The sequence below is a fragment of the Coregonus lavaretus genome (genome assembly GCF_964263955.1).
Source record: "Coregonus lavaretus genome assembly, chromosome: 10".
Classification (NCBI taxonomy): Eukaryota; Metazoa; Chordata; class Actinopteri; order Salmoniformes; family Salmonidae; genus Coregonus; species Coregonus lavaretus.
In genome coordinates this window covers 17,081,576-17,095,008 of record NC_139997.1, presented here as the reverse complement: position 1 = coordinate 17,095,008, position 13,433 = coordinate 17,081,576, and the positions used below count along the sequence as shown (strand labels likewise).

Below are 13,433 nucleotides of genomic sequence, written 5' to 3'. Positions count from 1 at the left end.
GTAAGCAAATTGAAGTGGGTCTAGGGTGACAGGTAAGGTAGAGGTGATATGATCCTTGACTAGTCTCTCAAAGCACTTCATGATGACACAGGTGAGTGCTACGGGGCGATAGTCATTTAGTTCAGTTACCTTTGCTTTCTTGGGTACAGGAACAATGGTGGCCATCTTGAAGCATGTGGGGACAGCAGACTGGGATAGGGAGAGATTGAATATGTCGGTAAACACACCAGCCAGCTGGTCTGCGCGTGCTCTAAGGACGCGGCTAGGGATGCCGTCTGGGCCGGCAGCCTTGCGAGGGTTAAGATTCTTAAATGTCTTACTTACGTCGGCCACGGAGAAAGAGAGCCCACAGTCCTTGGTAGTGGGCCACGTCGGTGGCACTGTGTTATCCTCAAAGCGGGCGAAGAAGGTGTTTAGCTTGTCCGGAAGCGAGACGTCGGTGTTTCGGCGACGTGGCTGGTTTTCCTTTTGTAGTCCGTGATTGTCTGTAGACCCTGCCACATACGTCTTGTGTCTGAGCCGTATGGAGGGGAAACATGAGTCACATGGGGAAAACATGTATAAAGCTCAAGGCTGCGGGTTTTCTGTTTAAGCCTATGTTCCCTTAACTACAGTGAGGGAAAAAAGTATTTGATCCCCTGCTGATTTTGTACGTTTGCCCGCTGACAAAGAAATGATCAGTCTATAATTTTAATGGTAGGTTTATTTGAACAGTGAGAGACAGAATAACAACAAAAAAATCCAGAAAAACGAATGTCAAAAATGTTATAAATTGATTTTTACATTTTTAATGAGGGAAATAAGTATTTTATTTCACCGAAAAAAATATCAATTTAAAAATGTATTTAGGATATGTAAATCTAGCAAGCCAGGCAACTAACAGCAAATTTCTAGACAATCTTTTGGTTTGTAGCTTGTTTGCTAACTAACCTATCTAGCTGGCTAGCCAGCTCATATAATTACAAGAGCATATCTGACAATGTTTTGAGCTTAACTGTAGCCAACATTTTTTCACCATTACAGGAAAATTAACACAATACAAGGTCATTATTTAAAAACATACTTCTAGACCGGAACCCTGGCCCTTTGGTCCATTTATTTATTTTTGTAACCTAGTTGGTACAGTGCCTTCAGAAAGTATTCACACCCTTTTACTTTTTCCACATTTTGTTGTGTTACAGCCTGATTTTAAAATCGATTAAATTGAGATTTTGTGTCCCTGATCTACACCCCATAATGTCAAGGTGGAATTTTGTTTGTAGAACATTTTAGAAATTAATAAAAAATGAAAAGCTGAAATGTCTTGAGTCAAGTATTCAACCCCTTTGTTATGGCAGGCCTAAATAAGTTCAGGGGTAAAAATGTGCTTAACAAATCACATAATTAGTTTCATGGACTCATTCTGTGTTCAAAAATAGTGGTTAACATGGTTTTTAATGACTACCCCATCTCTACCCCACACATACAATTGTCTGTAAGGTCCCTCAATCGAATAATGAATTTCAAGCACAGATTCAACCACAAAGACCAAGGAGGTTTTTCAATGCCTCGCAAAGAAGGGCATCGATTGGCAGACGCTGAATATCCCTTTGAGCATGGTGAAGTTGTTAATTAGGCTTTGGATGGTGTATCAATACACCCAGTCACAACAAAGACACAGGCGTCCTTCCTAACTCAGTTGCCGGAGAGGAAGGAAACCGCTCAGGGATTTCACCATGAGGCCAATAGTGACTTTAAAACAGTTAAAGAGTTTAATGGCTGTGACAGGAGACAACTGAGGATGGATCAACAACATTGTAGTTACTCCACAATATTAACCTAAATGACAGAGTGAAGAGAAGGAAGCCTGTACAGAATTAAAAATATTCCATAACATGCATCCTGTTTGCAACAAGGCACTTAAGTAATACTGCAAAAATGTTGACAACTTTTTGTCCTGAATAAAAAGCGATATGTTTGGGTCAAATCCAACACAACACATCACTAAGTACCACTCTTCATATTTTCAATCATGGTGGTGGCTGCATCATGTTATGGGTATGCTTGTCATCGGCAAAGACTAGGGAGTTTTTTTTGTTGATTAAAATAAATGTAATACAGCTAAGGATAGGTAAAATCCTAGAGGAAAACCTGGTTCAGTCTTCTTTCCAACAGAAACTGGGAGACATATTCACCTTTCAGCAGGACAATAACCTAAAACGCAAGGCCAAGTCTAAAGTGGAGTTGCTTACCAAGACGACATTTAATTCCTGAGTGGCCTAGTTTTGACTTAAATCGGCTTAAATCTATGGCAAGACTTGAAAATGGCTTTTTAGCAATGAACAACCAACTTGACAGAGCTTGAATAATTTTTAAAAGAATAATGGGCAAATATTATACAATCCAGGTGTGCAAAGCTCTTAGAGACTTACCCAGAAAGACTCACGGCTGTAATCGCTGCCAAAGATGATTCTAACATCTATTGACTCAGGGGGTTGAATACTTATGTAATTAAGAAACATTTTTTTTATAAATGTAAAAAAAAATCTTCCACTTTACATTACAGAGTATTTTGTGTAGATCATTGACCTTAAATGACAATCAAATCCATTTTAATCCCACTTTGTAACACAACAACATTTGGAAAAAGTCAAGGGGTGTGAATACTTTCTGAAGGCACTGTAGGTTACTCAACCTGATCTAACCTTAGCAAGGTTCATGAACCTGGCAAGGTAGGCTACAATGGTTCTAATGGTTTTTTGTGCGGTGCTTGACTGGTCACTAAAATGAGAGGAAATGCAGCTAGCTATAGTAAACAAAGTGTATTTGTGGGCATTGGTCCTCTTTAATGTGAATACACTCAATAAAGCGGCACTGTCTAGCAGTGGCTTTATTTCACTATTTTCTAAAGAGGCTGAGGCAGAAGTGTTTAAGGCCCGTTGGTGGCCCATTGTCAATCATGAAATCTTGGCCAAGTCAGTGACCAATTAACTTGTTTCGATATTATGAGCGACAAAGTAGGAGAACTCTTTAAAGAGATATTGCGAGATTTGGGCATTTAAGCTGTTTTTCTACTTACCCAGATGTCAGCTCAATGACTGGAAGTCTATAGGTACAGTAGCATACACTAGCAGTCATTGTGCTAAAGATAGTTAGCATTAGCTGGTTAAACTACCTCTAATTTCCTTCATACTGCAAACAGAGACATTAAAATGGTATCCACGAGTTCATCTGACTCTGGTTAAGTAGCCATACTTAATTGTCAGAATGTCGCAGTATCCCTTTAACTCTTTAGCCCTGTTCTGCTGTAGCCTTAGTCTGTATTTTCTCAATGGCAGACAGTCTTCTATTGAAGACGGTTTCAGAAATGTCCTGGTCCTCGCTGCTCAGCCACCACAGAGGTCCTGTAGATCAGGGTTTCCCAAACTCGGTCCTGGGGCCCTCCCAGGGTGCACGTTTTGGTTTTTGCCCTAGCACTACACAGCTGATACAAATAATCAAAGCATGATGATGAGTTGGTTATTTGAATCAGCTGTGTAGTACTAGGGCAAAAACCAAAATGTGCACCCGGTTGGGCAGGACCTAGTTTGGGAAACCCTGGTCTAGACAATAACGACCCAGTGTTTGGCAAGCGCTCTCAGGAAAAGGGATTATGTCCCTTCACTGTTTATAATAAATCTGCAATTAACTTCGCTCTAAGTACCACAGAGAGTTACTTCTTAAAGAGCTTTGTACTGTACTGCACCCTCCAGATGTAGAGTAGGCAAGACATGACAAACACACACACTGTCAGAGAAATGGCTTCGTAATGGGCCATAGGAGTTCTAAAATGACCTTTTTCTATTCCTCAGCTTTTTGGAATATGTACAGGCACAGTGTAGGCCTACTTTTGCAAACGTGCGTAATCATAGGCTATGTGCTCGATAACCCACGGACAACGCTGAAAAAACGGATTGTCTGGTATGGCACCAGAGTTTTACTCAACCCCTGATGATCCAGTTAAACCTATCAAAGGTTGTTGTCTTGTGTAATCTTCACGGAAGACTAGTCAATTTGGTTCAAACAACCTAATTGGGTCCAGTCAGTCTGCGGAGACTGAAATAATTGAATCGATGTAATTGGAGCATGTCTGGGGTATTGATTTGTGTAGCGACGTGGAGAATCGTCTCCTCAGCTGCCAAAGCTGTGACACTGACTCCACTACCATCATTAGGCTACCCCTAGCCAGACAGCGAGGACATGGCTCGCCTACTCTCACCCTAGTTATGACACGAGGGGCTGCCACTATTGATCTCTCTCTAATGTATTCACTTGGAGATTAGCACTGAATTGGATTGATTTGATTGTTCTTGCCATTCTCTCCACCACCCCATGTGGTTAAATGCCTCCTCAAATTCAGTTTGGCACATTTTGCTTGATGTTCTGCTGTAAGTGCATTTCGTCTATATCATAATGTTGATGTAGCTTCATCTCATTTTTTTCAGATCTAATTATCAACTGCTCCCCAATGGCATATTGTGTTAGAGAATAAAGAACAGATTGTTTTTTTCAAAACAGACAACTAGAGGTTGTGAATGACTCTTTATAGTATTCTATGTTGCTAGCGGTAATGAAAAAAAGTGAGAAAAACACACTCAACCCTCTTATGCTGTGCTTAATTCACATTCCAGGCTAAATAACTATTAATGAGCCTAGTGCTCACTGATCTGCCCTAAGCTTGAAGGTTAATCCAAGGTTCTGTTATTACAAATCACTGGAATCTGATGCATGTTTGTCAGTTCCTCCACCGTGTTGGGGTGTGTGGGTGGTTGGGTGGGTGGGTCTCTCTGTGTCGGTATGATCCACACGGATGGGGGGGTACACTGTACTCTGTTTGGGAAGCCAGATGTACCACTCCCCATCTGGGGGGCACAATGGACGACCAATGGAATCAGACCTGTGGCAGGTTGCATAGTAGCCTGGTCTATGGCAGACACCGCAGGGGGCCTCCACACTACAGGGGCTTTTATGAGCTTACCTCACCACCAGTCTGGTGTGAAAGGTGCACACACTTACACAGGGTTGCTAGCAGACAATAAACACATACACACACTGGTAGACGACACACACACACACACACACACACATGGAGTGAGTGTAGCTGGCACACCGAGGCGGTGTTGTCAGCTCAGCTGCTGGTGAATCATCTGTTTGCCCAAGCCTCCCCCGCCTTCCCCTGACTGGAGCATGTCTCCATCTAGCCCCAGCTCTCACCTCCCCATGACCTCACTTGGGGGTTTAGCCTTACAGCACTGCTGCAGTGCAGCTAGGGTAGCCCTGACCCCAGACACACACTCAAGTGTTGTCTGTCTCAGTAACATTTGCCATTTGTGTTACATCATCATCATGACATAGTTTACTTGAAGCTCTGAGCCATATTCAAATGATGTGAGGTACTGTATATTGGTATGGCATCTCCCCTTTTGAAAACTACCGTTAGAAATAACCATGGAATGGATTCAGTCTCTGTGCTCCCATGGAACATTGTTTCAACGATGTTTCAATGTAAAAATAGATGGCTGTATGTGCAGTCTTTGTTCTTAGATCTCCTGCACCTGCTTAAAACCACGGGATATGCATATAGTTTTTCCCCAAAAGAGGTCAGTGTCTACGTTTAACTTGAATGTGTCATTGTATCTACAATTGACTAACCTCCCAATGCCTCCCAATTATACACAGTGATGTAGTGGTAAAGAAAATTGGTGGGTAAATGCAGATAGAATAATCTGAAAATGTATTCTAAAACTCACAGGCAGCCAGTGCAGAGACTTTAAAACCGGTGTAATGTGTGCTCTCCGTCTGGTCTTGGTCAGTACCCGTGCTGCAGCATTCTGTATGTTTTGCAGTTGACCAATGGCTTTCTTGGAACAGGAGAGCATTACAGTAGTCAAGCCTGCTTATAATAGAAGCATGGATGAGTGTCACTGTACCAGCCTGAGATGGAACGTGTTGTACAACGTGGATGTGTAGGGCCCTATAAAATCTGTGATGCAGAGAACACAGATGGAATCACAGAATCCAGACATTAAAACGGAATTCAACAATATAAAAACATGTATTGAACTTAGTAGGGAATCAATTAAATATATTGGAAATGAATACATTTGCCCAAGTTTATCATAAGACATTAACAGAATGTGTCAGTGATTCGTATTTCCTGCAACTTTCTGAAGAGGCAACGAAAATTCCCCATGTCTATGTATGTGCATTGTGTAGCCATTAGCGATGATGCTAATAAAAAATATTCTGGTACAGTAGATGGAAAAGCTTTCCCAAAAACATTCTCAATTAAGTATTAACTACAAAGTAGCCTATGCTTACCTGGCAGAATTATATTATGATTACTTTCATCAATCCAGTGGGTACTTGTTTTGCAAACTATTCCATCACATGTGTGCAACAAAAACGCTGCTAAACATCAGCCTCTTGCTAGGTGCACACTGGAATTAAAGTTGACATTTTAGAATTTTTTTCCCAGACCTCAAATGTGGTATCCTGCTGTGGTTTAAGCATTGTTGTGGAACATCCAATGTAGTTGTTTTTCTATTAAAGTGTGATTTTCAGCACAAAAACCTGAAAAAACTGTGGAAACGGAAACCTGGAAAAACTAAATGGAGAAAACTGAATTTTATAGGGCCCTAGATATGTGTGCCAGCATTTCGTATGTTTATTCTGTGCTTGCTGGGAGGTCATTAAAAGTGTCTGACCAGTGGAGATTGAGGTAGCCTGGCTGTGCAACAGGGCATGTGGTGGATGGGAAAGAGGAGAGGGGGAGGGGAAAGGGGTAAGTCAGGGTCTTGTGTCCACTTCCTCCATCCCTTGCATGATACAAATGGAAACGGACGTTGGGAAACGTCCACAGTTCACAAAACGCTGCAAGGCCAAGGATCTGGCCCAAATGGCACCCTATTCCCTATAGGACAATACTTCTGACCAGATTCCTATGTGCCCTGGTCAAAAGTAGTGAACTATAAAGGGAATAGGGTGCCATTTGGGACACATTCCAAGTAGCACCTCACTGCAATGCCAAACACCTCACAGGGGGTGGTTATGCATTTTCATTGTTTTACTGTCATGCCAGGAAAACTACACGGCATAGGGTTGTGATAATTTATTTCACTGAAGTGTGTGTGTGCGTGTCTTTGTTTGTTTGTTTATGATCCTATCAACATCTGGTAGACCTCTAAAGCCTGGGAGATTAACCCATCTGAGCGGTGTCACGGTGCTTTGTTACCCTGACGTGACACTACTAACACGCACGCACACGCACGCATGCACCACAGACAGACACAGCCGGACAGCCAGACAGTCAGACAGACAAACACACACACACTGTGTCAGTTCACTTCAGCTGCTCCCCACACTGTGGATAGTCTAGGGGGATGGAGAATCGTCTACACGCCCTGGCCCTGTATATTCAGAACAACCAGGGCTGTGGCGGTCATAACATTTTGTCACGCGGTTATTGTCATGCAAAAGACTGCCGGTCTCACGGTAATTGACCGTTAATTAACATGAACACGTTTAGTATCTCCAGGCCTCCAAGCATACAAGCTGCATACAAGTCGCTGATGCGCGCCTTTGCAACATCTACATTTAAAAGAGTCTAATAAATCTATTTAATATACACCATCACAATAAATTCATTATTTATTTTAGTCAGGTCTAAAGGAACATGATATGAATAAAATGTATTTAAGAAGAACAGAATGAGTTGGCCTACTGTATGTTATCTGGCTATGCTCCATGCCATAGGCTGTAGACTTGTACTTTAGCTGACAAGATATGCTTATAAGTCCTGTGCCATTATTTAAAATTTTTATGATTTTATAGTAAGAACAATATAATTGAACTTAGCTGAATAAAATAGAAAGGATATTTTTCCCATTCCAGAGTGAGTGCACATATGAAGTGGCTATGTTGAGCGTAAAAGTAATCATTTGCAACAGGTCCTATATGCTAGATTTAGAGTTATTTGGAAACTTTAGTTGTGAAAGATACAAACCTTAGAATGTCTTAGAAATAAAAAAAATAATATGCCATTTAGCAGACGCTTTTATCTAAAGCGACTTACAGTCATGTGTGCATACATTTTTACGTATGGGTGGCCCCGGGGATCGAACCCACTACCCTGGCGTTACAAGCGCCATGCTCTACCAATTGAGCTACAGAGGACCGACATATATGTGAACGATTCGGTCTTATGTATCAAAATTTGAAATTGTGTTTTTTACATTGGATAAAAGTAGAGAGTCAGAGCTACAAAATGGTATACCATACACTACAGTAGAGGAACAATGAGAAAGTAATTCTGCTTTGAAAGTTGATAAACTTGTAACCCCACTTTTGAGTAAATGGCCCTTGAATGTTTTGGTACACCTACTGGAGAGCTCTTCTTTGTCTACACCCATTCAGCATCGTTCACACCCTCTTAAGCCTTAGCCCCACCCATCTCTTTAAGGGTTCACATGTGTGGCCATGTACTAAACAACCAAAGATTTCAAGACTAAAGGCTGGTTTATACTACGTCTATAGACAGTTGTCTCGGTGACATCATGAACATTCTATTGTCGTCCGAAATCAAACTTGTCGTTATGAAAAAGTATGAAAACCAAAACAACAGGCTGTATGGCATCAGCAGCCTGGTGGTCCAAAATAGCATAACTGGTGTATTTTAACACCAATAAACCCACCCGTTTAAAAATGAATTTAGTATATTTCAATCTAGCAAACCAGACAACTAAAAGCAACTTTCGAAACAATGTTTTGGTTCATTTCTAGCTTGTTAGCTAGCTAGCTAGCTAACTTTAAGTTAGCTGGCTAGCCAGTTCAAATAATGACCATATAATATAGCTGACAATGTCTTAACTTTAGCTCATTTGTATTCATTATTACAGGAAAATAAACTCACAACAAGGTCATTATTTACAAGTTAATGGTGAGCCAATTACAGAAAATAGCTTATGGTTTTGTGTGACGAACTAAAAGCAGGGCATTCTATCGAATAATTTTTGAACTTGGATACTGTCTCGTTGGCCTAATATTATATCCTAAATTGACTTTGGTGCAGGTCATGTTGTTTCTCACATTACCGTCACTGGTAAACACATACTGGTAAACACATACTATATCAAATAAAATCCAAGTTTATTTGTCACATGCACAGGATACAGAAGGTGTCAACGGTACAGTGAAATGTTTACTTGCATAGTGGAGTCTTTTGTTTAGACATGTAGCTAGCTAGCTAGCTAAACAATGAACCATAATCCCAACTCATAATGTTACTACCCTGCATGAATCTGCAGGTAGCTAACAAACCAGGTTTAATGTTAGCTAGCTTGCTAACATTAGGCTATAACAAAAAATGCAAATGGCTCTGAGATATGAATAATATTACTACACAGATCATACACGTAACATTAGCTAGCGAGCCAACCAGCTAACGTTAGCAAGCTAGCTAACAGCACGCTTTAACTTGCAATGAAAATGACTTTCTGACAAAATTTGGAACATATAATATCTGAAAATGTAGCTAACTAGACTCTCTTACCCGAATACATAGTGAACGCCTATCCCTCTCTGTCACGGATGCCATGGTTTCCTTAGTTTGAAGATGTAATCCGGAGATAAGTGTTTTATACAACAGCCTTCTGTGTGTTCTGTTTTCGACTCCCTCTGCTTATTTGCAATCAAATGCCAGAATTCTGTCCATCTCCTTACATATCATACTCTGCTTCCACTGGGCATTCCACTGTCCAAAATCCATGGATTACTGGTAGTATCCGTGCTGGGCTAAAGGCTAGAGCTACCGCTTTCAAGGAAATGGACATGGACATGGACGATTACAAGAAAACCTGCTAGATAGAATCCAACTACACCAGCTCCGATGCTCGTCGGATGTGGCAGGGTTTGCAGACTATTATGGATTACAAAGGGAAACCCAGCCAGGAGTTGCCCAGTGACGCAAACCTCCCAGACGAGCTGAATGCCTTCTATGCTAGTTTCGAGGCAAACACGGAGCCAGGCATGAGAGCCCCTGCTGTCCCGGACGACTGTGTGATCTCGCTCTCTGTGGCCAATATGAGTAAGATTTTTAATTAGGTTAACACTCGCAAGGCCGCTGGGCCAGATGGAATACCAGGGCGCGTTCTCAGAACATGCACAGAACAGCTGGCAAGTGTCTTCACAGACATTGCCTTGTCCCAGTCTGTAATCTCAATATGTTTCAAGCAGACCACCATTGTCCCTGTTCCTAAGAACTCAAAGGTAACCTGCCTAAACGACTATCGTCCCGTAGCACTAACATCTGTAACCATGAAATGCTTTGAAAGGCTGGTCATGGCACACATCAACACCATTATCCCAGACACCCTGGACCCACTCCCAATTTGCATACCGCCCATCAGATCCACAGATGAGGCAATCTCTATTGCAATCCACACTGCTCTCTCCCACCTGGACAAGATGAATATCAATGTGAGAATGCTGTTCTTTGACTACAGCTCAGCGTTCAACACCATAGTCCCCTCCAAGCACATCACCAAGCTTGGGACCCTGGGACTGAACACATCCCTCTGGAACTGAATCCTGGACTTTCTGACTGGCCGGCCCCCAGGTGGTGAGGGTAGGTAGCAACACATCTGCCACACTGACCCTCAACACGGGGGCCCCTCATGGGTGTGTACTAAGTCCCCTTCTGTACTCCCTGTTCACCCACGACTGTGTGGCCACACACGACTCCAACACCATCATCAAGTTTGCTGACGACGCGACAATGGTAGGCCTGATCACCGATGACGATGAGACAGCCTACAGAGAGGAGATCAGAGACCTGGCAGTGTGGTGCCAGTACAACAACCTCTCCGTCAACATACAAAGGAGCTGATCGTGGACTACAGGAAACGGAGGGGTGAGCACGCCCCCATCCACATTGACAGGGCTGTAGTGGAGCGGGTCGAGAGCTTCAAGTTCCTCAGTGTCCACATCACCAAGGACTTAACATGGTCCTCTCACAGCTCCTCTTCCCCCTCAGGAGGTTGAAAAGATTTGGCATGGCCCCTCAGATCCTCAAAAAGTTATACAGCTGCACCATTTAGAGCATCTTGACTGGCTGCATCACCGCTTGGTATGGAAACTGCACCGCCCGCGATCGCAAGGCACTACAAATGGTGGTGCGGACGGCCCATTACATCACTGGACATTTTTCAACAACCCCAGGCATCAAAGCCATAGACTGTTGACTCTGCTACCGCACAGCAAGCGGTACCGGACTGCCAAGTCTGGGACCAAAAAGCAGCTGAACTGCTTGTACCTCCAAGCCATAAGACTGCTGAACATTTAACCAAATGGCTACCTGGACTATTGCATTGATCCTTTTTCCCACTGACTCTCTTACACTGACTCTATGCATCGTCATTGGACTCTACCCACACAGTCACATATACTTACACTCCAACACGCACATATACGCACACACATCATACGCTCACACACACAAAACACACACACACACATGCATATTGACGCCACACACATACACACACTTTCACACTCTCCATATTCGCTGCTGATACTCTGTTTATTATCTATCCTGAGTGCCTAGTCTTTTACCCTTAACTACATGTACAAATTACCTCAACTACCTCGTACCCCTGCACATTGACTCTGGACCGTTACTCCTTGTATATAGCCTCGTTATTGCTATTTATTGAGTTACTATTTTCTATTTTTATTTTCTAATTGAAATACTTTTTAACTCTGCATTGTTGGGAAATGGCTCATAAGTAAGTATTTCATGGTAACGTCTACACCTGTTGTATCCGGCGCATGTAAGCAATACAATATTTGACTGTGGGCAGGGAATTTGGTTTTAGACAATTCTTCATACTGTACATTAAAACTGTAGGATCATTCCACGTCAAAAAGCATAAGAAAGAGGATTTCGACACCCACCGTCTCAGATTGTTCTGAAATACAGTACCAGTCAAAAGTTTGGACACACCTACTCATTCAAGGGTTTTTCTTTATTTTTACTATTTTCTACATTGTAGAATAATAGTGAAGACACCAAAACTATGAAATAACACGTATGGAATCATGTAGTAATCAAAAAAAGTGTTAAACAAATCAATATATATATTTTATATTTGAGATTATTCAAACAGCCACCCTTTGCCTTTATGACAGCTTTGCACATTCTTGGCATTCTCTCAACCAGCTTCACCTGGAATGCTTTTCTAACAGTCTTGAAGGAGTTCCCACATATGCTGAGCACTTGTTGGCTGCTTTTCCTTCAATCTGCCGTCCGACTCATCCCAAACCATCTCAATTGGGTTGAGGTCGGGGGATTGTGGAGGCCAGGTCATCTGACGCAACACTCCATCACTCTACTTTTTTATTTTTATTTATATTTTTTAGGGGGTAGATCAGCTTTAATATTGCAGATAGATTGTAACTTCCATCAATGTAATTGTCTGCATCACTTCCAATCCCCCATATGTTATTTTTTTCTCGTATATATATACATATATATATACACATATACACATATATACATACATACATACATATATATATACACAACATACATATATACATATATACATACATATCCTTTAAAAATATATATATTTCCCTTTATTACTTTCCAACCCCACCATCCCCTCCCTAATTGGAGTAAACTAGTGAGCAACAATGCTTAGGCCTCTACTTCATGCTTATACATACTATATACATTTTATGGACACAGTCACTAATGATATTTTGTTTGTTTTCTTGAACTTCCTCCGATCATTTTCATGAAGTCCATCTGGTATGCTTCTATATGCCATATCTTTCTAACTGTGCTCTTTCACAAAAGCTCACAATATATAACCTATATACTTATTATGGACACAGCATGTCTTACACTAGTTATCTTGTTGTTATTAGTTGTTGTTATTAGTCCCATCCTTCAGCTCCATTCAACACCTCTCCTTCTTGGTCAAACAGCCCTTACACATCCTGGAGGTGTGTTGGGTCATTGTCCTGTTGAAAAACAAATGATAGTCCCACTAAGCCCAAACCAGATGGGATGGCGTATCGCTGCACAATCCTGTGGTAGCCATGCTGGTTAAGTGTGCCTTTAATTCTAATTAAATCACAGACAGTGTCACCAGCAAAGCACCCCCACACCATAACACCTCCTCCTCCATGCTTTATGGTGGGAACTACACATGCGGAGATCATCCGTTCACCCACACCGCGTCTCACAAAGACACGCCGGTTGGAACCAAAAATCTCCAATTTGGACCCCAGACCAAAGGACAAATTTCCACCGGTCTAATGTCCATTGCTCGTGTTTCTTGGCCCAAGCAAGTCTCTTCTTCTTATTGGTGTCCTTTAGTAGGGGTTTCTTTGCAGCAATTCAACCATGA

General features: G+C 41.9%; 1 protein-coding gene across 1 annotated transcript in view; it reads left to right on the top strand.

The window, feature by feature from the left end:
- Positions 1 to 9,939: 9,939 nt before the first annotated feature.
- The window catches only part of LOC311135846 (rho guanine nucleotide exchange factor 12-like), a gene marked incomplete at its 5' end in the record, with an annotated part of 116,021 nt that continues 112,527 nt past the window's right edge, over positions 9,940 to 13,433 (top strand). Inside the window, one exon of the mRNA XM_084169874.1 lies at positions 9,940 to 10,102. Within this exon, the coding sequence (XP_084026000.1) occupies positions 9,940 to 10,102 (163 nt within the window). The remainder of the gene's footprint in view (positions 10,103 to 13,433) is intronic.